The sequence below is a fragment of the Chamaea fasciata genome, unplaced genomic scaffold (genome assembly GCF_029207755.1).
Source record: "Chamaea fasciata isolate MVZ Bird 193981 ecotype frontalis unplaced genomic scaffold, bChaFas1.0.hap1 SCAF_16, whole genome shotgun sequence".
Lineage (NCBI taxonomy): Eukaryota > Metazoa > Chordata > Aves > Passeriformes > Sylviidae > Chamaea > Chamaea fasciata.
Window position 1 is genome coordinate 8,149,101 of NW_027094101.1, and position 26,304 is coordinate 8,175,404.

Sequence of the window (26,304 nt, forward strand, 5' to 3'; positions counted from 1 at the left end):
AACTGGGCTGCACTGGTCCCTCTGGGTGCCGGCTGAAACAATTTTAGAGCCTCTGGCTGGGCCAGGAAAGGCTGATCCATATTCCTGAGGCCTCATTGCTATTCTGCAGCTTCAGCTCATTAGCGCTTAGGCGCTACAAGAGCTTTGGAAGTTTCTGGGTGAGGCAGCTATTAGGGGAGGATTGAACACGTCTGGTACAAACCCCTGGCCTGGGTGAACTCAATAATTTACACTATCGAGCGACAAGGTGCCCACAGGCCACCCGAACCAAAAAAACCCCACCCCTGTCCTAGATACGGGCTCAGGCACTGTCTGGAAAAAAAAAAAAAAAAAAAAAAAAAAAAAAAAAAAAAAAAAAAAAAAAAAAAATTAAGCAAAATAAATAACCCTCAGCCCCAGAAAACTGGCTGCATCATCACACCCCCTGCTAATCCATTAGCCAGCCCTCCTCCACACACGGCTCTTAGGAACAGCGTGAGCTCCAGCTCAGGAGCTCCAGGAGAGAACCACCATAGAATGGAAGTACTGAATGGTTTGGGCTGGAAGAGACCTTAAAGATGACCCAGTTCCAACCCCCTGCCATGTGCAGGGACACCTTCCACTATCCCAGGTTGCTGCAAGCCCCGTCCAGCCTGGCCTTGGACACTTTCAGGAATGGGGCAGCCACAGCTTCTCTGGGCACCCTGTGCCAGGGCCTCCCCACCCTCATAGCCGAGAATTCCTTATGTGTGTCTAACCTTTATTTTCCCCCTTTCAATTTGAACCCATTACTCCTTGTCCTACCACTACAGTTCCTGCTGAAGCACCCCTGCAAAGGGCCAGTATGACCAGTACAAAAACCTGCACTGTACTGGGGGGTGCATTGGGGTCTGCCCTTTTAGAGGGACTGCTCATGTCACCCAGAGGTAAGGCTTTATAAAGGGAAGGCCTTGTAACATGGCTCCAGCCTGTTACTCAGGATTAGTGGAAGGAACTATGGGAGAGTGAGTGGGTCAGCTGGAATAGGGGTAGAGAGATGTGAGAGATGTGAGAGATGTGCTGTGTGACTGCCACATGTCCACGTCATGGTGTATGGTGCTTGGTTGACTTGGACTTGCTGTGCCTTAAAACTGTGTGAACTGATAACCAGCCAACTGCCCCAAAAGGCCGGGTTTTTGGCAATAAAGAGCACTCCTTTGCACCTGCCTGTGGTCCCTGCGTCGCTCATTGTCGCTACATGCTCCCAACACGTGTTCTCAGGGCAGGGAAAGCTGTTGGCCCTTCATCTGAGGAGGACTGAGCTGCTGCAGCCCTGAGGGTCCCCGTGGCCCCCTCCCTGTGTTGGGTGTGCTGAGTTTTCCCTTCTCTGCAGTGGGAGCTGTGTCCTTCTCACCCAGGTTTGGGCACTGCCTGTTCGCACCTCGTGACAGTCCCATGGGGGAGTCACCAGGCAGAAATAACCTCTTTTTGCCTCTGTTTGAGACAAATGGGGGGGAAAAAAACACCTTTTCTCCTAATAAGGGAACTCAAAGTGATGAATTTTCCACTTCTCCTGAAGTTCTTTCCTCGGAGGCAGTGATGCATTTTTAATGGTCTCGATGTAGCTATTAAGCTGGTAATTGGAACAGAGCAGACTCCAGCTCTCGGCAGGTCGGGCCCCCTCCAAGTGTGTCCCCACACCACACGGATGGGTGTTCCTGGTGTCCCTGCTCTCCCCAGCACTGCTGACCCCCCCTTGGCCCCATTTCCAGGCAAAGCATCGCCACCAAGACCCCGGTGTTCGAGCGACCCGGTGTCGCCCTGGCCTGATCCTGCCTAAAGAGGGCTGACAGGGAAAATACTTGGGAAGGGAGCTGTTTCCTTACTTCAGGTCCCCCGCCAAACCTGCAACTCCCTCCCACATGGGCACGATCCCCCGGACTCCCCTGCCCTGATCCCGGCCGTGCACCCTGGAGGGAGGGCTGGGAGGTGCCGAGAGGGGGGGTCACAGCAGGTTGGGATGGAGAGGGGGGACTCCGCCGGCTCCTGCCGCCACTGGAGGCTCATCCCGCGGATCCCGGCTCATCCCGCAGATCCAGGCTTATCCCGCGGATCCCGGCTCATCCCGCCGTGTCCCGGTGGATGTTCACCCCGCGGATCCAGGCTCATCCCGCCGTGTCCCGGTGGATGTTCACCCCGCAGATCCAGGCTCATCCCGCGGATCCAGGCTCATCCCGCCGTGTCCCGGTGGATGTTCATCCCGCAGATCCAGGCTCATCCCGCCGTGTCCCGGTGGATGTTCACCCCGCGGATCCAGGCTCATCCCGCCGTGTCCCGGTGGATGTTCACCCCGCGGATCCAGGCTCATCCCGCCGTGTCCCGGTGGATGTTCACCCCGCAGATCCAGGCTCATCCCGCGGATCCAGGCTCATCCCGCCGTGTCCCGGTTGGATGTTCACCCCGCGGATCCAGGCTCATCCCGCCGTGTCCCGGTTGGATGTTCACCCCGCGGATCCAGGCTCATCCCGCCGTGTCCCGGTTGGATGTTCACCCCGCGGATCCAGGCTCATCCCGCCGTGTCCCGGTGGATGTTCACCCCGCGGATCCAGGCTCATCCCGCCGTGTCCCGGTTGGATGTTCACCCCGCGGATCCAGGCTCATCCCGCCGTGTCCCGGTTGGATGTTCACCCCGCGGATCCAGGCTCATCCCGCCGTGTCCCGGTGGATGTTCACCCCGCGGATCCAGGCTCATCCCGCCGTGTCCCGGTTGGATGTTCACCCCGCGGATCCAGGCTCATCCCGCCGTGTCCCGGTGGATGTTCACCCCGCGGATCCAGGCTCATCCCGCCGTGTCCCGGTGGAGGTTCACCCCGCGGATCCAGGCTCATCCCGCCGTGTCCCGGTTGGATGTTCACCCCGCGGATCCAGGCTCATCCCGCCGTGTCCCGCCCGGTCCCGGCGCCGGGCGCTGCCTCCCCCTCGCGGCCGCGGGCAGCTCGTGCTGCCCCGGGACCCTCGACTCGAGGGGATCCTCAATCCATAGAGAGCGTCCCCCTGCCCCAGAAACCCACACCGCCACCCTCCTGCCCGGCCGCAGGAGCAGCAGAACCCTGGGCAGCCCCTGGCAGCGCTCCCGGGCGGGGAAAGCTCCGGGGGTCCCTTGATTGTACAAGCTCCAGCCTGGAACCAGCATCACCAAAGTACAGGAGGAGCAGGATCACTCCCCAGGCTGCTGCCCCCTCAGTCCCACGGAGGCTGCTCCAGGGATCCCATCCCAAGGGGCACAGCGTGTACAATCCCCAAATTAGGAGCAGCATCACCCCAAAATATCCTACAGTGCACCCCTCCAAGCTGCTGCCCAAAACAGCCCTCAGCTGATACTCAAACAGCAGTAAGAGGAGACAGAAGCAGCAGGTTTGAGGGTGAATTTTATTAGAATCAAGGAGGGGGGTTGAAGGGTACAGATCATTCCCAAAAATAAAAGGGGAGAGGGGCTTCCCATGTGAGTCAAAATCCTCACCCACCTTAAAGCCAAGCTGGTTCTCCCCAGGGAACTGCCACTGCAGAGGGAACACAGTGGGACAGGGAAGCAGGGAGGTGAAATGGGACACGGGATTTAGACAGGTAAGACCTGTGTTGAATGAAGCAGAGGAGACGGCACAGCGAGGTGGGGTGTGTTTGCCTCCTCATCAAAGCCTCAGCTCATCCACAGGGGCCCAAGCCCATCCCAGAGCCGTCTCCCCTGTGTTTCAAAGGGCAGATGCTCCCTTATCCCAAAATACAGAAATCAGGACTTTCTCCAGGAGGAGAAATGCAGAAAAAAATAAAAAGCATGCAAAAAAAAATTTTTTTTTAAAAATGAACACAGTTCCCCAAAGCACCAGAAAAGGGTGAGTTAAAGGAAGGGGAAAAGGGTTTAAACAAAGAGAGAAGGGAGAAAACCCAAAAGCTCAACTCAAGACAAAAATAATCCAAAGTAACCAACTATGAAAAAAAAATACAATTGTACATCTCAGCAGCAAAGCTGTCAAACCAAGCAGATACAGGTGAGTGTTGGGTGGTTTGCAGAGCACGATGAGGAGGAGGGAGACATGGAGAACATCAATCACTTCCTTATCTTCCATCCAGAGGTGGGCTGGGGGGTCAGGGTCGAACTGAAGCTGAACAAGGTTTATGCAGCTCCACCTGGGCTGGTCCCCTCAGGGTTTGTTGACTCAGGGAGGGGGATCAGAGGGATGGCACAGGGAAAAGCGTGGCTGGGTGATGCATCAAGGACTGAAAACCATTTGCCCCAAAGCAGCTTTCCCAGAAGCAGCTCGTGGGGATGGATGGTGTGGAGCACCCCAGTTCCCAGGCAGGGGGTCCCCAGCACTGCATCAAAACCCTGGACTGCAGGAGGGGGATAATGAATTTAAGGGGACATCATTCTTCATTGAGGGGGACCCTGAACACTGGAAATTCACCCTGAAATCCAGGCCTCCAGGGCATGAATTTCAGGAACATTTTTAAAAGATTCAGTTAAAAAATAGATGCATTTCTTTAAAAAAGAAAGAAAGAAAAAGTAATCTTAGGCCAGAGTGTTTTCTAGTGACCCCTTCCCCACCTGCCCAAATTTAGCCAGAAAACACATTACGCCAGATCTGCTGGCCACATAGACATCCACACATTCATCATGGATTTAAAAATATATATAATATATAGAGCACACGTACACACACACAAATATATATTAGAAAAGAAAAAAAAAATCCTTCGGAAAAACTCAATTATTTAAAAAAAAAAACAAAAACAAAAAAAAACCCTAAACCAAAATCCATAGCCGGTGCGTTTATCCGTGATCATGTACAGTAGAAGCCAGAAACCCCTCCGGCTCCCCTGGCTCCTCGGGCCGGGAGCACGGGGAAACACATCAGGTTTTCACAGTGGATTTGTCAGCAGAGAAGGAAACTGCTCCTCCCTCCTCCCACACAGAAGGGCTTTAATTTATAGCGAGTTAGATCAAACCTAGGAAACACGTTACAAAGTCCATTATATATAGACATCAAATGTACAAGTGTGAGCAGCCCCGGGCCAGTCACTGGGGTTTGGCTCTCGCTGGCACCCGCAGGGGTTGGGGACAGTTTGGGACACGAGGGGTGCGAGTTCAGCCTCTGGAAGGAGCGGGTGTCACAGTGAGAGGTCTGACAGCAGCTCCACGTTGGAAAAGCAGATGGAGCAGCGTCTCCTCAGGGAGCCAGGGAAGGTGGAGGCAGCCAGGGCTGTGGAAGGTGATGCCCGGAGCAGGGATGTCTCCTCCCAGCCCAGGGAGGAGGGAGGAGAGGCAGCACGGGGCACCTGCTGTCTCTCCATCACCTGGTGCCCATGAGGGATGGGATGGATGCTGGGTGAAGTCCCACGGGCAGGCTTGGGGACAGCGTGGGCTGCAGCTTGTGTCACGGTGGGAAAATCGTGGAAAAATGCTGCTCAAGGGAGCAGCATTGATTGAGGGAGAGGGATGCCCAAGTTGGTGCTGCCTTAAGGTGTGGAGCCAGGCAGTAAAAGAGCCTCTGGTGCGAGCAGCAGCCCAGGGAGCCCCATGAGCCCCTAAAGCTGCAGGGGCTCCTGAGGCAGAGAGCCAGGCACAGAGGGAAGGCAAGTGGGACCAGACTCCAGGGAAGGGGCTTTGGGCAGGCAGGAGAGGAGTGGGAGAAGCACAGCACCACCGAGTCTCTCTGCCTTCCCCTGGCAGCAAAGAAACACAACCCCGTGTGCTGTGCGCTGGGTACTGGGGGGGCACCCTCTGCCTGCCTAGGCACTGCTCCTCTCCTGGGACCTCCTGAGCCTTCAGAGTCCTTGGCTTAGCTGGGAAGGTGTTGCCTTCAAAAGGTTTCTCCTGGGGGATTTTTTTCCTCAGGGCAAAGAGAAAAGAGATTTCGAGGCCAGATGGGGCCAGAGATGCCCTCAGGCCAGGGAGGTTCGATTTGTGATTTGTGCAAACCACCTTGAACTCGAGTCCTTGCTCGCTCTCCTGCGGGGAAAGCTGGGATGGAGGGACTGCAGGAAGCTGGCAGCTGGGAGTTAGGAGTCTTCCCCGAGGATCTCTGTCACGAAGGAGGCCATGTCAGTCTCTTTGGTGTCGTGCAAGGTAAAGAAAGGGTGTTCCTGCCAAGGAGAGCAAAGAAAACGTCAGCTGACACCAAGGCCAAGCACAGACCCCCGGGGGATGTCACACAGCTGGAGGCAGACTCCAACGTCCTCCCAGACTCCCACAGACAGCACTCTTCAGCTAAAAGATGCACTTTGGCATTTCTCACTTCAGCTTGAGCAGGACACCCCACCTTGGCAGCTGTACAACCATCCTTCGAGGTCTAAACTCTCCAAGAGTAGACAGGACAGAGGGAGAAAACACCTGGAAATCCCTGACTTTAACACCTATGAAATCAGCACAGCCTTCCACCTCTGACGCACTACACCCATCCCTCTCCATGCCTGAAAAATCACCCAAGTATTTTGAGGTGATTTGAGTTACAAAATTGGGAATAAAGACCAGCAGAAACAGCTCTGCACTTACCATAAGTTCTAAATAGTTCATTCGCTCAGCTGGGTTCTTCCTTAAGCTGGAAGGAAAAAGGAAAAGGGAGAAAAAGGCTGTAGGATCTTCTTCTTTTGCTGTATGGGGTCTGTCACAGGGGATCTCCACACTCAACATGAAATGCTCCCTGTGGGCTGCAACCACCCCTCTCCCTCCTTGGCTGAGCAGGTTTGAAGCACCAGCAAAGCAGCCAGGCAGGCAACTGGGGAAGGGCAACTCAGTGTTTTGCCACAAAAAGCACAAGCCAAGCAGCTCTGCAGTCTGCCCCACAGAGACCAGAACAACTGGAAAGGAGAGGATATGGTTTCCCAGCACCTGCAGGGTTTGCCTGGCAGCTCCAGGCAGCAGGGGACACCCTGGGGGGAGCAGCTTCCCACAAAACCACAAAGCAGCTTTCACCCAGAGGCTGCCAGGGGTTGCTTCTGGTTTCACTGCCACTATGCCAGAAAACACCAACATTTCAGCAGCAGTGACAGGAAAAGGGGAAGAGAAACCTCTGCACCTTCCAGCCAGCCTGGGTGAGTCAGGCTGAGAGCAAAACCAGTTTGGGCAGCGCTTCCGGCCATGCTGAGCACCAGGTACAGCGAGGAGGGGAGAAAAGGGCTCCCAAAAGGACAGCAAACCCAGCCCCACTCCAACCCCTACAGATCAGGGCTCCTCCTCAGCCAGGCTGGCAGAGCCAGCAGTCCCTGCTGGAGCCTCACCACTGTGCTGTGAAGTCCACAAAGTCCTTGGAGAAGCGTTCAGGTGGCAGCTGGGGCGAGGGCTCCTCCACCACCTGCTTGAGCTGCTGGAAGGGCGTGCCCCAGGACTCGTATGGGAAGCGGAGAATGGCCAGTTCAATCTGGGGATGGAAGCAGGGCAACGTGAGACACACACCAAGCACAACCCCACCATGCTCAGCTAGCTCAGATTCAAAGGAAAACCCTCTTTTCCTTAGAAACCATTTTCAATTTGGGTCATACCACTTTTGTTTTTTTAAATACGAAGACCCAGAGGCCAAAAATACTTCCTTTTCAGGCTGGTTCAGCATATTAATGCATTTACAGGAAGTCACAAAAGATATGTAAAATGGGATTATTTGAAAAGATAATAATAACAGCACACAGTTTCTGCACTGGCTTCCAAAGTGCTCTGCTGGCCCTAAGGCAGCCTCTGGGCCTTGGGCTGGCACTGCAAGAGCTAAACACACAAAAAAATCCACAAACCCAAGAAAAATTAAGTGCTAGAACATCATTTTGCCAAAACCACCTCAATTACTGGGTTCTTCCTACAAGTCACCTCTGCTCCATCCCTTATTTAAGCAGGAAAAAGTCTGTCACAGCTCCTGGGCAATCTCCTCATGCCAAGGATCAATTCCTGTCTCAAAATGGGCAACAGAACCTTGATACCTGCCTGGTAGGGCATGATGGGATGGGAGGAAAAACAAACCTGAAAGGACAGAGATTGGGACAGAGCCCTGCCTGTGGCTCAGGTCAGGGGAGCTCAGTTCCTGCTGCTGCAAAACTGAATGAAGCCACCAGCCCAGGAAGGCCTGGAATAAGCCTGCAACTCAATGGCCCACAAACTGTCTGGTCTGAAAACAATCCAACCCCTTCATAAAGAAAATAAAACTAAAAAAAAACCGAGGAAGCCAGCCCAGGAGGAAGACACAAGAGGGAACCAAATATTTTGGGGCTCCATTCAGCTGCAGGCTGGCCAACTTTCAGCAAGCTCCTCTCTCCCTTCCAGCTTTGGGAAGGTTTGGATATTCCATCACTCAGGCTCCTGTCCCACAGCTTCCTGCAGCTCAGAGCTGATGACATTTCCAGTCAGCCAGACCAGCTCTGTGCTGGCATGGGGACACCAGGGAGAGGGGCTTGGGTTGGGTACAGTGGATGAAACCACGCTGGGGAAGAGGGAATATTTGCCAAGACACAGCATGCACAAACGCAGGGATGCAGCCCCCAAAACAACATGGCTAAGAGGGCACAGGAGAAATTCCTGAAAACCATCTACCCTCACAGAGAGAGTCTCCTGGAAAGCAGGAGCTGTTTCTCGGGCAGCATCCCTTGGAGGCAACAGCTGGGATTTCCTTTGTCCACTGGCGCCAGAGGATCTCAGCTGCTTTCTGCAAGATCTGTTTCTTGCAGGAGGCAGATAAACCATCCCGAGCAGCTGCAATTTTGGAACTGAAAGCATTTCCCCTTCCTGTTGGCTGCTCTGAGCTACCCCGCAGGCAGGATTTGCTGCAAACCGCACACAGCAGCTCTCACTGCAGCACGACTGGAATCCCCTGCAAGGCTCTGGTGACATGAGGGGACTGAAGCAGGAAGGCTGCAGCAAACCCTGCTCCACTGACCACCCCTCAGCCAGCAGGCAGGGAGCTGCAGAGCAACTCAGAGCCAAGATCTTGGATACTCAGCGTGGATACTCATTGTCACCCTGATACTGTCCGCTGGGAGCCTGAATTCCCTGGGTAATTAATTAACCTCATTGCCCTGAGCTGTCAGGCTCGAATTGAGTCCCGCTTGATGAGCACCCACCCAGCTGGCACTGCTCACAGCAGGGGTACAGCCCCACCTGCCCAAAGCCCATCCCAACCCCAGGGCTGCCGACACAGATCCCAGCCTTTGGTGTTACCATTGTGATCCCAAGGCTCCAGACATCCGACTTCACGTTGTAGCCCTTCTGGTTCAGCTCAGGGTTTATTCTTTCTGGCTGTAACAGCAAAATGGGAGATGTTACCACTCCTGCTTTCCCAGTACAAACCCCACAGAGCAAACCTCTGGCTCCAAAAGCCAGGCTGGGTGGATTTCCCTGGCTCAGGGTCTGAGGTTAAATCTAGCTCTCATGAAAGCCACATCTTGCTCCACACAACTCACATCAACTCTCCCTCTTTGCAGGAGAGTGAGACTTGCATGATCCCTGCCTCAGGAACACACGCTTCCCACAAGGATGCCACAGATGGCAAAGGGAAATTCACACTGACTCGAGGATGAAACTGAACAATCCTGCCAAGAAAAGCCTCAGCACTTTCTATCCAACAAGGAGCAGTGCCACAACCAGCACCAGGCAGTTTTGTATCCTTCTGCAAATGGAAGGGGCAGAGGGAGAGTTGCTGTGGGATTAACACACAGAGCTGGGCTTAAAGGGAGGCTCTGCTGAGTCAGGGAGACCAGAGTACTCCTGAGTGGCTTTTATCTCAGGGTGGAGGTGGAACAGACTGATTTCTAAGCAACAGCCTCTTGCAGTCAGGGCTGAGGCTGCACAGGGATGCACTTACAGCCATGTAGGGTTTGCAGCCAGCATCCATGGTCTTGGCAACAGAGTCCACCAAGTACCCACTGATCCCAAAGTCACACATCTTCACGTGTCCCTCCTTGTTGATCAGCACGTTGGAAGGTTTCACATCTGAGAGGAAAGGCAAGAGAGCAAATTGGGCACTTGCAGGTGTATTGAAGAGTCTGAGAAAGAACAGGCAATTCCCTGCAGGCCTGGGAGGGACCAGGCAGGCCCCAACACAGGGGGAGGGAGACAAAACCCCACCCGTCTTATTGCAATAAAAGTCATTCGCAGGTAAACTACAATCATGTCCTTCAGGGAGAATAAGCCCCCTCCCTAACCAGACAGGTCAAAAGATTGAAATAAAATGTTGAGGAGTTTACCCCCAGCTCCTTAGGAGAGATTTATGTGCCCAGCATAGCCTTAAAAGCATAGCTCTACCAAATCTTCAGGACAGTTGGTCTCATGCACATCCTGATCTGTCCACAACTGCACAAGGGACTTTACCAGGATGGAGAGCAAGACCTGGGTGTTACAATTCCCACCTGTGATTTTTTAAGGTCTCCTTCAGCCCTTACTTTGCTAAAACTACCCAGCCAGGAGGATTTGGGGATTTTATCTCCAAGAGCTGCTTTCAAGGCACTTCTGTACTCCAAGAGGGACAGAGATGCCCATAAAACACAGGTAGTGAGGAATTCTGTTGTTACATTCAACCCTTCATCTGGAAAGGAGGAAGGGAGCATTTTGCAAAAAGGGAAGCATCTCAGGAACAAGCATCTAAAGCTGTTCACCACAGTCCTAAGCACCGGCAGATTCCACTTTAGGCTGATCCCAGAGGGACACAGCACACCTGGAAAGGAGTCCTCCCCTAGCTTATTTCAAAGTTGGATCTCCAGCCACACTCCACTAACCCCATCCAGCATTTACCTCTATGGATTACAGACAGTTTACTGTGCAGGTGCTCCAGAGCTCGTACAATCTGGGGACAAACAGAGTGAGAAAGCACCCATCAGTCACACGCAGCAGCAGCAGCAGCCTCTCACTGCAAACACACCACAGGCCTCAGGAGAGGCCTCCAGCAGGCTCAGGGCAGGCACAAACCCATCGAAGAACCCAAGAGCTACTCACAGACACAGCCATTTTCCCCAAAATGTCTTCAGGGATGGTTTTCTTCTTCTCCAGCACTTTCTTGTAGAATTTATCTAGGGAGGTGTCCATGAGTTCCATGCAGATCCACACATCACCCTGCGGGACGGAGAGAAAGCAGCTGAGAGGGAATTCCCTGGAAATCCGAGGGAGGTAAAGAGCTGGGCTGAAGAACACAGGGGTGTTTGGGGACAGTTTGGTGCCACCAGTGCAAGCCCAGAGCCCCAGGTGCCCCCAGGCACCCACCAGGTCAGTACCTCACGGAAGAGGGCTCCGTAGAAGGTGACTGTGTAGAAACAGTCCACTGTCCTCATGGAGATGTCCAGGTCCATCAACAACCTCTTCTGCTCCTGAGTGTTCACAGTGGCTCGAATCCTCTGAGACAAATATGAAGGAGAAGGGTTTGGTGTAAGGTGTAAGGTGGGGTGACACCATCATCCCCCAGCCTGACTCAGGACCTGCAGTTCTGGGGCCAGGGCGTTTTATCCTTATTCTGCAGCCAGCAGCACCCAGGAGGAGACGCCCAAAGAACCTTAAGGAATGCCAAACCCTTGGCACGCTCTGCAGCGGATGCAGGGCCAGGCCAGCAGCCTGGACAGGCACTCTGACACCCCAGCCTTGCCCTGCAGGCACCAATCCTGCATTTCCAAGCCTGTTATCAATCCCACCGTGCCCAGCCACTATCGGCACGGACCCCCCACTGACCAAACCACACCGGGAACACCACAGGCTGCCAAACCCAGATAAGCCCGTCCCCATTTCGCCACAACCCAGTGGAGCTCAGCAGCTCCTCTGCTCCCTGGGAGCTGCCCCTCCTGCTGCCCATCCCACCCAGGTGTCCCCAGGTGTCCTCACCTTCACGGCCATGATGGTGCCGCTCTGCGCGTGCCGGACCTTCTCCACCACGCCATAGGCACCACGGCCCAGCTCCGAAATGGCCACCAGGTCATCAGCTTCCACCTCAAAGTTCTTCAGGAAGAGAGGACAAAATGGCATCAGGGACAAGCACGTTTATCAACAAGGACATCAGCAATGCTTTCAGCTCGCTCGTGCAGAGCATTTGAAGCAATGGTACCTTACAGAGGCACCACGCTTAGAGAGGATGGGGGTATTTTTGGCTCTGTTGAATCACAGCCCAAACCTTCTCACCCCAGGCTCACCAGGGTTCATTTAATTCCCCCCTCTGCAGCTGGAGATCAGGACTTTCATCCTTTAAGCCCAGAGAACGTTGCCATTAGAAAGGGCAGCAAAGGCTGGGTGCCTCTCTGCCTGCGGGGGATTACCCACACAAGGGTATTTCTGCAGTTGCTGAACTATTTGCAGGACTTTAACAACACAGACAGCAGTCAGGAGCCTCCACCACAGCTCCAAACCCCTGTGTGCGGCCAGGGATCCCTCACCTCTCCCCACATCCCAAAAATCCTCAGTCACAAATACACCTGTGTGTGTCTAACAATGCCTGTGCAAAGCCTCTCTTGAATGAGATGCACACAGCAACTCCATTTCTAATTATCACTGAGTTCAAACTGGTTTCCGATACTTTCTCCTACCACCAAAAAGCTGCCAGCAAGGTAAAACCTGAGTTAACACTGAGAAAACAACTACCTAAGTGGTGCTTCAAGCTGGGAAAAAAACCCCCATGGCCAGTGCTCACCCCAGTGAATGCAGGACACAGCAGGGAGCCAGCGAGCTCCTGCACAACCCACAAACAAGTTTCCCTAAAGACACGTTCCCCTGTAATTGCTGGCTCTGCTGGGCAGGGCACGAGTGAGACACGGGCTATTTTTGGAACCGGCATTCATCGCTGCTAATAAGTCACAGGCCTCCTTTTAGCCGGGCTTTATCCAGCCTCCAGTTTTCCTCCGGTCTCAGGGAACGAAAATAATACCAGGATGCCAAACTGCCCCACAAAGGCAGCGAGGGTGGGACAGGAGCACGGCACAGCTCCAGATACACACGGTGCCTGCGAGCCACACCCTGAGCAGGGAGAGAGGAAACGTGGAGGAGCCAGGCTGGGAGATGTGGCTGCCAGGTCCCTGGGCAGCACTGTCCCCTCGGCACTGTCCCCTCAGCACTGGCCACAGCCACCAGGTCTGCCGGACCTTCCCACCAGCCCTGGCTCCGCTGGTTCCAGCCAGATGTGGCTGTTGATTCCAGCCAGATGTGGCAGGCAGGGAGCGAGGGAGGGCTGTGCCTGAGCTCAGAGCTGAGCTATGCTCTGCCCAGCACAGGAAGGTGCCGGCCCTTTCCTGGGCAGGACGTGGATCCTGGAATGAGGAGAGCAGGGCTGAGGGGACACGTCCGACCTCCCACCATGGGCAGCTGGCAGAGGAGCAGCAGTGCAGGCTCGCAGAGGCCTCCAGGAAGGATCTGGTGGTGCTTTTGGGACACGTGTTCTGCAGTTGTTCCAGGTTATTGTGTTTTTCCTTTCCTGGCATTCGCCCCGAGGCTTCCCCAGAAGCTGGCGGTTCCCAGCACGCTCCAGGAACCAGCCCTGCCCTGCCCAGCAACAAGAAGTGAGGGATGCAGCCACCTTCCCTCCCAGGACAATGGGATGCACAGCATGGCCTGTGCAGGTCCCATAGACCAGAGGTCACCAACCAGCCCCTCTCCTACAGCTGGAATTCTGCCCAAGTCCTCTTCTCCATCATGTCACTCCAAAATACCCAGACCAGACCCTTCCTGCAAACACTGCCGCAGGCAAGGAAGTGACTCTAGAGAGTTCTCCCTAAGCTGCAGCACTCTCCCCTTGCACACACAGTGCCCAGGCTGCCACAGAGAGCACCTCTCCCAGAGTTCCTGCTACACAGGATGCCAGGCCCAGAAAACAGCACAGGCAGCAGGATTGTTCCCTGGACCCAGCCAAAGCTTCCTCTCCTCAATCCTAATCCTTGCACTGAGGTCAAGGGACCCAGATCCCATCAGCCAAGCCACCTCCCAGCCTGGAAGGGTCTAGATATAGGGCTGATCCAATGCAGGGTATTTTTAGCTCATTTGCAAACAGCTTCTGCAGCCCCAAGAGAGCCCATAACAAGAGAATGAAATAAAAGAGACACAGTGGCTATTTCTAGCAGTGTTTTTCATCAGGTCACTAGGAAAGACTTTGGAGAACCAGAGAGAAACTTTGTGCCCAGCTTCTCCTGGGCCTCAAGCAGCAACACGGACCTGTGGGTAGGCAAGATAAAGGGACTTTGTTAGGGACAGTCTGAGAGCTTGGTGAGGGCACCCTCATTTAGGACACATGGGTTGGGTCATCCTAGAATGGTTTAGATTGAAAGTTGTACCTCATGAGGCTGCACTCCTGATCTGACAGGCTGCAAGGCACAATCCCACAGAGCTCTCAATGCCCAGGGAAAACCAAACTGGAAGCAAGCAAAAGAAACAAACCCCATTGACACGTACTTTATCTCCAATGGTAATGAACGCCCTGGAGTCCAAGTTCCTCGGGGGCCTGCAAGAAAAGAGACAGAGTCAGGAGAAATCCCAGCTTCATTCACCTTTCTTGGCCAGAGCCAGGTTTCACATTCCTCTGGGCACTTTCAGCTGCTGCTTTTCCCCCCTGTGCCTCGTTGTAGGTTCCAACCAACCCCCTCCAAACACCCACAAATGCTTTAAATCGTGCCAGTAACACCTCACCCCACACCCACGGGGCACAGTGAGAACCCCGGGGAGTCAGCCAGGTGAGACATGCACCAAACCACCAGGCTGTGAAACCATTCCTGCTCAGGAGAGGAGCCTGAGGAGCTGAGAGCAGCAGGATGAGACGTTTTCTGTGGCAGAGCAGCTCAGCTGTCGTGTTTTGACAGGCAGGTGTTGTAACAGCACAGCCACGGAGCCCGAAACGCACGCGAGGGAACAACAGGTAATTCCTCCCTGGTGAATCATTTGTGTACACTCTGCTGCCTGTTCCAGGCAGGCAGAGCAGGCAGCACTTTGGTGTCACCCTTTGCACAACACCAGGCAGGTGAAAGTTGCCCTTTATGGCTTTTTTCCTCACTGCTGCCCACTTCCCATTCTGGGCAGCACGGCACTTTTAAAGCCACCGTGAGTGTTGTGCCCTTCGTGCCTCACTTCTGGGCTCTCCCCATCCCCTGGGAGCTTCTGAGAGCAGAGATTGCTCAACTAGTTTAGTCTCAATTCCCATCAGAGCAGCCTCAGGCTTCAAGGAAGTACTTTGGGCTCTGAGCAAAAGCCTTGCACTGCGCAAATATTTGCACTGCAGCTTGAAAAGCAGGGAGGAAAGGAGCTGTGGACAGCTTGCACCAGCCTCTGGGCATGCAAAGCCCTGCAGACTCCAGCGTGAGGCCTTCTCCAGGGGAAATTCAAACTCTGGCAGGAGCAGAGACAAATGTGCCCGTGGGGGAAGGAGGTGGTTGTCACACGCAGGGCAGGGCTGTGCGAGGCTGCACAGCATCAGTGGGGGAGCTCCACTGCCTCCCCCTTTCTACCTGGGGTTTTCAGCAGTGAGAATTTTCTTTTGGGGACTTCACTGCTCTCCTGGAGCTGGGAGAGCTCTCTAGAACAGGTTTCTGGAGCAAACAAGGCTCAGCAGCGGCGATGCCCGAAGTGTTTTGGAAGAACACCATGGAAGTGGAATTTTAGCCATCTGCTCTTTGTCAAGCCAAGCACTGCTACCCTGGGCTCTCCCCCATGGCATAACAAGCATCAGCAGCTCGAAGCAAACAGGGCAGGGAGGGAGAAATTCCAGTGCCCTGAGATACTGCTGGGCACTGGCCCCAGCACCAAACAGCACAACAGTGCAAGATGTCTGTGTCCCTGTGTCCTCCTTTTAGCAGGGTAAGGAGCTGCAAACAACTCAAACTAAACCTGATACTCAGGTCATGTAAAACACTCCCTTAGTGCCTCTGGCTCTTGTTGTGGTGCAGCTACCACCAGCTCTTCTTTTTCCCTGCACTAGAATTCTTCCCCCTTCTTCCCTCAGGCAGATTCACTCTCTCTACCACATCTTTGCCCTTTGGCATCGGCAGATCCATGGCAGAAAGACTGAGGAGGGCTCCCCAGAGGATTCTGAGCCTTTGCCTTTAGGACATTTCCTATCAAACAGGCACCTCCCAGAGAGACACACGCTGTGCTCATGTCTGCACACACATGTGCAATTCCTCCTCATCACCCACCAGTCACAGCTTAAGAGAAAAGAATAGCTATGCTGATTTTGGGAAGTCTTCACAGCCCATTCCCCTCAAGGAAGTGCCAAATCCAGCTCTGGAGAACCTCTTTAAGCAGCAGAGATACTCACGTTGTGTTGGCAACGGGTGGTTTGATGGGGACACATGTTATCCTCAGATCCCTTTTCTTCTTGCCTTTCACTGCAAGAGAAGATGCACACGTGAGCAAATGGATTTTTGCTTCTTTCCTTCAAGCACCCTCTTGCCAGCAGCCATTAAGCAGGGAATGCAGGGCTTGGACCCCTCACCATGGTCAGCAAAATGCCAAGAAGGTCACAGTGACCACTTGCCCAAAATTTCAGGCAAGAGGCAGAGCACAAGTGGCTCTCAGTGACACTGTTGAACATTGCTCTGTAGAAATAGCCAAGGGTGCACTAACAGACCATTTTCCAGGTCTTGCAGCCAAGCACTGTACCCCAAAACAGCTCTTTACCCTACATGGCCATTAACAGTCCTCTCTCTTTGGGATTTAAACCCTTTCTGGGGTGAAAACTGCAATTTCTGCTGGGCACTTGCCTGGTTTGTGTGGCTCCAATGATCCTTTGGAATCTGAAAGAGAAAAACGAGACACCGGCTCAGCCTCCATGCTCCAGCCAAAGCAGAGAGCAGCCCTGTACCCCTCATGGCTCATGGGCCCAGGAGAGCTCCAGGAGAGGGAGGCAGCTGGGCTTTGGGAGCACAGCCAAGCCTGGCCCCATCCCCGTTTCTCCAGCCACAAGAGGTCCCCACGCCATTAGTGATGTGCAGGGCTCCCAAAAAACATTCCCTGTCCAGAGGCTCCGTGGCCCCCAGCCCCAGCCTGGCCTTCCTGGGAAGAGCCAGGGTTGGATCTGGCATGGAGGGCAATGACCACAGAGGGACATCCAGCAAAAGCAAGGGGTTAGTCCCAGCAGGAGAGAGGACACCCCATCCACAACAAAGGGAAAACCAGACATGAAGCTGACTGTCAGCCAGCAGTGAAACCCCTCACAAATCTGGGCTTGCACAGGCTGAGGCACCAGGACAAGGCATCAGGAGTGACTGGCAAGAGGATGCTCTTGTCTCCCTCCTCCCAACTCCAAACAGCCCTGAGACAACAACACCCACTGCTGCAGAGGGAAACGGGGCTCAGGCAGGGCCAGGACAGGCCAGAAACCTGCAGGTGAAAATTCCATCCCAGCTCCCTGGGAAGATAAACTGAGCCCAAGGCGCTGAAAGTGCAGCAGCTGAGAGCATCGAGGTCCTGATCCCCCCAGGAGAGACAAGGGGGCAGCTGCACTTTGCAGCTAAAGGTGCTCTGGCTGCACAGAGCCAGGAGATCCATTAGAAAGCAGGAATATCAAGGTGTGCTCCAGGCACGGGGCTGGGAGCAGACAGCTCAGCGTGGCCTTGGACAGCCTTTCAAAACAGCTCCTACCTGCCTGGCTGCTGGGAGCAGGCGTGTGGACAAAGTCCAGCACTCCAAAGGCTGCCAGGGAAGGGAGGGGAGAGCCAGGAGCTGCAATTTCAGCAGCACTGTGCAAGAGTTCCTGCAGCTGCAGCAGGACAGAAGGTGACACAGGCCCAACATGTCCCCAGCACTGACATCCCTGTGTCCCCATCCCTGTGCCCTGCCAGCTCCAAGACAAAACAGGTGCCTGGGACTCGCTTCTCCTGCCTTGTCCTTCCCCAAATGCAAAGCTCACTGAGCTTGTGGGTTAAAGCTGGTCTGCAACAAATTGCAAAGGTCCCAACTGCAGGACCAGTAGCATCCCTCCCTGCTGAGGGAATCAGCACAGATCAGTCCACACCCCCACCTTATCTGCCACTTTTCCTGCATCAGAGCTGAGCCATCAGCTCCAGGACCAGCACAGTTTCCATGATGTGAACTTCCAGCCCAGTGAAACCAGCCAACGAGCCACTCCACCCCAAACCCATCCCGCCTGGATGGAAACCACCTGACCACGCCAGAGCAATCACAAGTTCTAATTTGTGAGCCTGCAGAGTTTCCCTTCCCCATCACCCACCCTGGAAAGGGTGGAAGGGGTACCATGAAACAGCCCCACACACCCACTGACGGCACTTTGCAAAATACCCAGTTGAGTAACGACGGGAGCAAACGCAAAAGGGAGCCAAGGGAAAGATGTTGTCCCTGGGTTCAGAAATGCCTCCCCTTCCCACTCCCAGCCTCTTGCTACTCAGTGGGGGAGGCCAGGAACACAATCTAGAGATTGGAGTCCCCTGAGTCCTTCTGCACTCAGGCAAGTTGGGGAGCTTGCTGTGGGCACCCATCGTATCCCAGGGGATGGATTCAGCTCCGTGCTGAGTGTTTCACCCCCAGGACCTGCTCTGAAACTCAGACTGGTCTCTGCTCCACACACAGCCCCCCCCCCAGCAGCTACCAGCCACACCTCTACATGGAGCCCTGAAATCCCCCCATGCTGGCTGGGATCCTGCTCCATCTGTTTGCTCTCCCTCTCCCCAATTGCCATAGTAACCCTGCAGAGCCGGCACAAAGCGCCTTCTGTGCCACAGCAGCTCCCCTGGCACCGCCGCCGTGACTCACAGGGCAGGAGCAGGGTCCACAGGCACCCAAGCCAGGCCTCCTGCAGGATGGCCTCAGCCCTTCCTCTGCCCTTCTGGCTGCAGGACAGAGGCTGGAGGGAGCTGGGAGCACCCAGGGTGGGGTTGGGAATCACAGGGTGTCCAGTGGAGCCCAAGCTTGCAGGCAGGATTTGCAGGGCAGCAAGAGATTCCCTGCTGCAAACCCCCTGCTCCATACAGGAGAGTCTTTTGATGTGCAATGTGCACTAGACACGAACTCTGCTGTCACAGGCACCCTGCACTCCCTGTACTCCCAACCTACCGCCCTTGACTTCCCAGAGTTGGAGTCACCAACCATCCCATTCCCAGCTTAGCCCCAAAAAGCATTTCCTAGCTCCAACGTGAAAAAGCACTGATTAAACTGGAGGTATCACACCACCACTCCCAGGCTCTGCCTGGGCCACCTGTGAAGGGCAGAAAACCCAGCTCAGCCCACGCCTGCAGGAACAAAATCACCCGAGACGCTGCTCTGCAGCCAGGGAGCTGAGGCAGAGGTTGCATTTGTTTGTTACAGCTCTCCTAAAATTTGACATGAGATTTCCAGCTCCCAAAGGCTGGCCAGAACTACTCCTTGCTGCAAGCTTCACCCACTGCTTGTGGCACCAGTATCTCTCCCCAAGGAGAGCCCATGCCCTGTTCAGGGTGAATGAGAATGCAGGAAAAACCACGGAAGGGAATAAAAAAAAGGGAAAAAAAGAGAGAAGCAGAAAGGTAGTGGGATGGGCATGACATGACCCTGCAATTCAAGCTCTTCAGTGGCAGGGCAGCTTTTGCCTTCAGCCCCCGCAGGCAGCTGCTGTCAGCTCCTTCCCACTGGAGAGTCCCTGGCACTGTCTCTCCTACACTTGAGACTCAGCACAATCCCTCCCACATTTGGGATCCCGGCAGGGTCGGTGCAGGAGGAATTGCTAGAATGTGCACAACTGCTTATGTCACCTGAAAAATCCTGGAAACGCTCCAGTTTCCCAGGGCACCGGGCTCTTGCAAGAGGGGTGTCTGCAAGCACAAGCTCCCCTCAAGAGATCCCTCTGCAAAGGCCAAAAGGCAGCAGCAGGACAAGGCGATCTGGGGACACGTCCTGGTTATCCCTGCAAGCTTCCAGGGCTCTGCTGCCAGCCCCGAGCCCACGGGATGGCAGGGCACCATTCCGGGCACAGGAAAGGGCTGCCAGCCACGGACACACACGGCACAGTGCCCTGCACCCAGGCAGGGGAAAATTAGCTGACAGAAGTTCCTGGTGCGGATGAAATTGCGACCCACGTGATGCTGCAGGCACGTAACTGCATCCTTTATGCTAAGAAAGGAACCATTTCCTCCTAAAGAAAAAAAAAAAAAAACCCAACGAGATTTTTTCTCATGCTATAACCACCACCAGTGATGAACCTCCAGACATTTCCTGGAACTGCCTAATTCAACACCGGAATCCTCATTTTTGCCATCACCAACTTCGGCCCTATTAAGCTGCACCTCTCGGCGGGAGGTTTTTCCTTCCCACTCTGCTGGCGTGGGCGGAGAAAAACGAACAGGACAATCTAAAGAACTGCAAATAAAACTATTTGCCTGAGTCGACCTTTGAAATTAAACCTCAGCACTGCCTCCCCGGGGCTCTGGTTGCAGCCCCAGATGAAGTCCTGGGCACGGGAGGCTGCTCCGAGAGCTGCACTGCTTTGTTAGTGCTGGGGGAAATGTTTTGGATGCATCCCGGTTCTCCTCGGTCCAAGGAGGAGAGTCAAATGCCGTGGATAGGGCAGAAGGCTGGAGGGTGGATCCCAGCCCTGCTGCAAAGAAAGAGCTGGAACAAAAAAGCATCAAGGAAAAACAAACCAAAAACGAACTGAATTGGAGGCAGGGTGCAGAGCAGAGAGGGGAATTTGGGTGCCTGGTCATGAGAGCCAGCTCCTCACAGGCACACTTTGTGCTGTTTTCCACTGTTGGGAATGGAAAAAGCTATCCATGGAAGTGGAAAAAGGGCTCTCAACCTGCCCCGAGCCATCACTCATCGGCCGGCCGAGGTCCCGCTGCAGAGGGGCTCCCGCGGGTCAGCGCGCTCCTCACTTCTGCAAAACCGCCAGCCAGCAGCAGGAAAAAACCACGCTGCACAAAAAGCCCCTTGCAGCCCCAGAACAGCCTCTCAGCCTGTGCTGAATCAGAGCTCCTGACTGCTGGGGCTGTGGGCACCCACCTTTCCCATGCAACAGGCGCGGGACAACCTCGAAGAGCCGCTGGAAAACCCTGCGTCCCAGGAATGCAACTCAAACCGGAGCCAGAAGCCAGCTTTACTCTCTGCATATTTTCCTTCAGACATGCTGGATTTGACTTTTTTTTTTTTTTTTTTTTTTTAACAATTAAGATGCCAGAGTTTTAACCCCACGAAACATGCAACTTTTCCAGGGCTTTAAAAATAGGTCCCCAGCTGCAAAGACCGACCCCCTGCCCAAGCCAGATAGAAATGAAACCGAGTGGATTGACCCCAAAAAGCTACACAGCCCCTTTTGAGCACCAAAAGCAGCCCCTTTTGCTCTCCCCCACCACGTGTTTTGGAAATTGCAACATCTACCTTGCTTCTTGTCCATGGTTTCCCAGAAATGAAGAGCAGCGCCGGCACGCCTGGCAGAAGAGAGGGATGGGGGCGGACTGGAGGAGGGGAGGGGAAAAAAAAAAAAAAATTCCCGCAGGATCCAGCGCACGGCACTTCTTTGCAAGCACCGATGATTCTTTTCAGTGGGAATGCATGGCCCCGAGCACCCTGTGGCTTCACAGAGCCCTCCTCGCCGGGCGCCCCCGGATCCCAGGGGTGCCCAAGGCTGGGAGCAGCAGGGAAGGCGAGCGGGGGGGATTGGGGAAGGTAGAGCCGCGTTCCCTCATCGGCAGCTGCCGAGGTTGGCCGGACCGGGCTCCGATTACCCTGGAAAGCTCAACAGTTGTAAAAACTGCAGAGGAGAAATAGCAGGTGACGTCAACAGGAAACTGGTGCGGAGCCAAACTCCAGCTCCGGGAGCTGCTGCCGAAGCGCTGGATTGCTACAGCGCATCCCGGTGGGACACGCTCTCTTCCCACAAACCCGACCATTCCCGGGCATCCCACCGGAGTGACCCTTGCTCCAGGACAGCCCTGGCGCTGACCAGCAGAGCCAAGGGGAGCCCAGGCTCGCTGGTTTGGGCACCAAAGGGGCGCTGGGGTGGGAAGAGGTCACATTTCGTTGCGCTGCAGGTGACACGGTAATTAACTGCCACTAACAACTATTACCACAACAAATAGTAGCAGGACTGTTCCATGACAATGCCGGCACGGAGCTCGGCAGCTATTCCAGGGTGACAGCCGAGGTGGCATCTCTGGTAGCAAAATATAAATTGCTGCATGCACTTGGCTGGGAAATAGCAAGGGAGAGTGGGAAAATAAAAGCTTCTCTGCAAGCACGTGCAAGAAAAGCCGTGGCCAAGTATTGCTGCTCTTCCCCTTTCCCTCAAAACCGCTCCAGCAGAAGCCAGTGCTGATGTTCCTGACCAAAGCCAGGCTGCAGTTTTGTTTTCAATTTCCCTGTCAGCCTGGAGGGGAGATACTGTACCAGATTCTTTACCTTAAACTAATTATAGAAAATCTACCAGTGCTTTGCTCCTGAGCCCTCTCCCAACTCCGGGCTGTGCCGGACCAGGCACATTTGCAGGCTGAAAAGTCAGAGGTCAAGGTAAACGCACATACCGACATAATGAGTGGCTCTAATTTTAAATAGTGTTTATGTAAGCCCCAGAAGGACTGCAGAAGGTATTTTCTCAGGCTCATTTCCACTCCCAGGGTATAGTTTCAGGCACAGATCATCAGCACATAAAGGATGCTGACGCAGGAGCTGCTCTTGCAGATGGCACTGAGAGCCACCAGCACCACTCCTGGGGCGAGCAGGGCTGTGCTGCCCTCCCTCCCTAACTCCATTAACAGCTAATTCCCTCTCACCCAGACACAGATACCCCAAGGATCTTTACAGACACCCACAGAGTCAGAGCTGCTTTGGAGCAGAAAGTCCCTAACCCAGCAGGTGGGATGGGAAACAAGATTTCCTTTGAGTTAGTCCCGTTGGGTTTCAGCGCCCGAGGACCAGGGGTGGTGTAAAGAGGAGCTTCCCGACATCTCAAAAGCATCTTAAAAAAATAAACAAACAAGGGAAAAAAAAAAAAGAGAGAGAGAGAGAAGAAACAAAAACAAACCCAACCATCCTTTCAAGTCTCACTATTGGGAACTCTTTCAAAAGTTTGCTGGTGCAGTAGGAATAGCCAGGCCTGGAAAGATGTGCACCATTTGCCAGAAATTATCCAGTCCTTTATAGGGCACAGGTAATCCCAGGGGAACAAAAAGCATCAGGTGTTTCACTGGTATCAACAAAGCCTCCCCACGAGGGATGTCACCCCATAACAGGTGAGGAATGCTGGGGGAGCAAATCCCGGGAGAATTCAGGCACTTGCCCAGGGTTGGGTATGCCAGGGCAGAGCCAGGGCCAAGGATGGCTCCCATCCCTCCCAGCAGCCTCCTGCCAGGGGGCTGGCTTGAATTAGGGGAAGAGCACACCCTCAAAAACAGCAATGAGCTCAAACAGTGCCCTGCCAACACTGGGCCCCTCTCCCCACCCTTCCCCTGTGGACACACAGCCCCTCCCGAGGCCACTTCAGCTAAGGCTGGGTCACCATCACAGCCAGGGAGCGGAGAAGGGGACGAGCTGCTTTGCCATGAGCAGCAGAAGTGTCCCATATGGGGCTGGAAAGGAGCTTTTTATAGGCCTGTTTGGGACAGACCAACAAAATGAATGACTTCACCTGTCCTGTAAGCAGAGCTGCTGTCTAACCACGAGGACAGTGTGATTTTCATGGGATGTTGCATTCCCTCTGATCAGAGACAAGCCCATGCACCAGCTGGCTGCCCCATCCCAGCACCACACTGCCTGATGCCCCACATCCCTGCAGGAATGGCAGCAGCTTCCCTGGTGAAGGCTGCAAGGCAGCCACTGCCCCAGTCCGGGATGCTCTCACCTTTCCACATACAAGGCACACATCCCACGGGAAAGCCCCACATGCCAGAGCCATGCACAGGACACACAGGCTGGAAATTGTTTTAAAATAGAGCCTTTGATCTGAATCCAGTTGGAAAGGGAGCAGTGTTATCTTTCTCATCCCCTTGGATGGGGCATGACATTGTCCAAGGCTGGGGACAATCAATCATTGCACCACACAGGACTGGGGCAGAGCAGGACGTCACACCCACAGCGCCACCGGCTCTGGATCAGACTGTGCGAGGGACAAGGATGTGACCTCCCGGTGCCCAGCGAGGAATTTGGGGATGGGCACTTCAGGCACAGCCTGTGACAACCAGAGGCACTGGCACAGCCACCTCTGGGGCTCACAGCCACACCCGGGCTCCGTGCACCGGCCTGATAACACCGGGGCAGCCCCAGAGGATGTCACCGCCCAGCCACATTCCAGCTGTATTTTTAACTTACCTGCACAACCTCGAGGGCTGGGGAAAAAAAAAAAAAAAAAAAAAAATTGATTTTGTCCCCATGTGTCAGCCTGCTCTCTCCCAGCCCTGTGACAATGGAACCCACACGTGACCAGAGGCCAGACTCCCCTCAGGATGTCTGGGGATGGCAAAGGAGACAATGCGTAGAGAAAAGCAAAGAGAAAAGCATTTTTCCTATTTTTACTAGGAAAAAAAAATAAGAAAGAAAAGGAAGAGGCAGAAGCATCAGCACCTGTGCCCATCTCCTTGCCAGCAGGTACCAGCATCACTCCTTCCTTTGATTTCTCACTCCATAGGCTAAGCCATGAAAAAATAAAATCTGCCTGGGATTGATGTGACTGGCTAGTGACAGTTTCCTGATGGGAGAGAAAACTCAAACCGTCCTTGGAATAGATCAGCTTGACAGGAGGCACAGTGGGAAAGGGAAGTCTGACTTTGTAATTGTCAGCAGTAACTCAGCTCCAGTGTCAATCGACACTTTTTCTATCCAAACTGGCATCATTCAAGTACTTCCAGGTGTCCTTGTAAACTTATCAAGAGAGCAAACTATTCCCCTCTCTGCTTCTTAAAAAAAGAAAAATTAGGGAAAAAAAAGATTTCTACCGTCCTCCCTCTAATTTGCTTTGGGCAGGGACAGAGTGATGTCACCTCAGCAAATGATCTAAGAGAGCAGGCACCTGCAGTGAAAATGGAATTTATGGAGGGGAAAAACCTCTTCATGTTCACAGCTGCCTGCTCTGGGAGAGGGGCAGGAACAAGAGACCGACCCAGGTGCTTCCCTGGCCCACAGATTTCAGGCAGGACTTTCCAGAGCAGCATCTGAACTGGGGAACAGGCCAAGCAGCTGCTCAGAGGGTCCACAGTGACATTATTCCCCAGGGACCTGGAATGCTTCTCCACTCCCAGGGTGCCACCACAGCTCACACGGACAAAGCCTGTGCATCTTCAGAGGAAAGCTTCTGACCTCTAGCACCACATCTATGGGGTGCAGGAGCAGAGAAAACCTTGAATTGTTTCCTTTGGAGCAGGGTGCTGTTCCAGCAGCTTACAGAAAGCAGCAGGCAAGTGCTGCAGTACAAATCCCTACATTTCCTGCTGTCCCACACCAAATTTTTGCTCTTTTTGGTGCATTTTTAGTGCCATCCCTTCTCTGCTACAGGGAACCTGGCAAGAGACACGAAGGGAGAGCTCAGCCCCAGCAAGCTGGACCTGCAGCCTCTTTTCCTGGCATTAACCACACCATCCTTACGGCCCACCCCATGGACCTCCCATCACTGTTCCTCCACAGGACAGATGACATCCACACTCCCACAACAAATCCCATGTCCAGCTGATCCATGAGAAATCACCTGAGAACATTCCTCTCCTTTGTTCCCTCACACTCCCCGCTGCAAAGCTTAAAGAATGCCCTCCAGTTAAAGGCTGGACCACCAGCCCCACTGCCCAGCATCACCCTGCACTCCCTCCTCTCCACAGGCTCTTATCAATGGCTGTATCAAGTCTGTGTGGGGAAAACACTTCTTTTCTAGTGGATCTGCCCAGCACCCACAGGGCAGTTTTGATTCATGGCGAGGAAAAGCAGGGGCTCCACAGGAAACATGCCCACAGCTCCGCGGTGTTTTGTCACCGTGGTCCCACGTGGCCCCGGCAGGAAGGGCACAGCTGCTCCTCTGGGTGGGATTGATCTTCTTTCCCCTCCTTCTGTCAACTCTGTCATATCCACCTATCACACTGCACTTTTTCCAGCGTTCAGGGAAGTGAGAGTTGCAGGTTTTTCCTAGTAAAGGCAGATTAAATTGCTGCCTGTCCATCCCAGGAAGCCAGAGGTCTCTGCAGCCGGGCTGGTCCCGACGCATCCGGCTCACATCCCAGCTCAAGAGCTCGCAGTGACTCAGCTCAGCCCAGCCTGCAGCTGTCTTGGGGCACGTTCAGGGCTTCCAAGAACCATTTGAGTAAGACAAAAATCAATTTTTAAGAATCCCCTTTCTCCCAGAAGAGCGAGCCTCACATCCGTGTTCTGGGGAAAGGAGCAGCGCTCTCTCCGCAGGGTGATGTGTGGAGAGGAGCTGGCAGGAGATGTGTGAAACATCAAACTTGTCTGAGATCAAGGGAAAC

The 26,304-nt window shown here is 54.1% G+C and overlaps 1 protein-coding gene across 2 annotated transcripts in view; it reads right to left on the reverse strand.

Moving 5' to 3' along the window:
- Nucleotides 1-3,368: 3,368 nt before the first annotated feature.
- MAP2K3 (mitogen-activated protein kinase kinase 3) overlaps nt 3,369-26,304 on the reverse strand; it is a 29,951-nt gene continuing 7,015 nt past the window's right edge. The window contains exons 1-13 of one of the 2 annotated variants that reach the window (XM_066198072.1): nt 21,245-21,601; nt 16,642-16,674; nt 16,197-16,266; nt 14,342-14,390; nt 11,795-11,908; nt 11,197-11,316; nt 10,922-11,038; nt 10,721-10,772; nt 9,795-9,922; nt 9,152-9,229; nt 7,234-7,373; nt 6,509-6,554; nt 3,369-6,099 (exon numbers count right to left, since the gene is read on the reverse strand). In XM_066198072.1, the coding sequence (XP_066054169.1) occupies nt 6,016-6,099; nt 6,509-6,554; nt 7,234-7,373; nt 9,152-9,229; nt 9,795-9,922; nt 10,721-10,772; nt 10,922-11,038; nt 11,197-11,316; nt 11,795-11,908; nt 14,342-14,390; nt 16,197-16,266; nt 16,642-16,674; nt 21,245-21,260 (1,047 nt within the window). In that variant the 5' untranslated portion in view covers nt 21,261-21,601 and the 3' untranslated portion in view covers nt 3,369-6,015. Of the gene's footprint in view, nt 6,100-6,508; nt 6,555-7,233; nt 7,374-9,151; nt 9,230-9,794; nt 9,923-10,720; nt 10,773-10,921; nt 11,039-11,196; nt 11,317-11,794; nt 11,909-14,341; nt 14,391-16,196; nt 16,267-16,641; nt 16,675-21,244; nt 21,602-26,304 lie in introns of those variants that run through there. The other variant, XM_066198073.1, reaches the window with a different exon arrangement.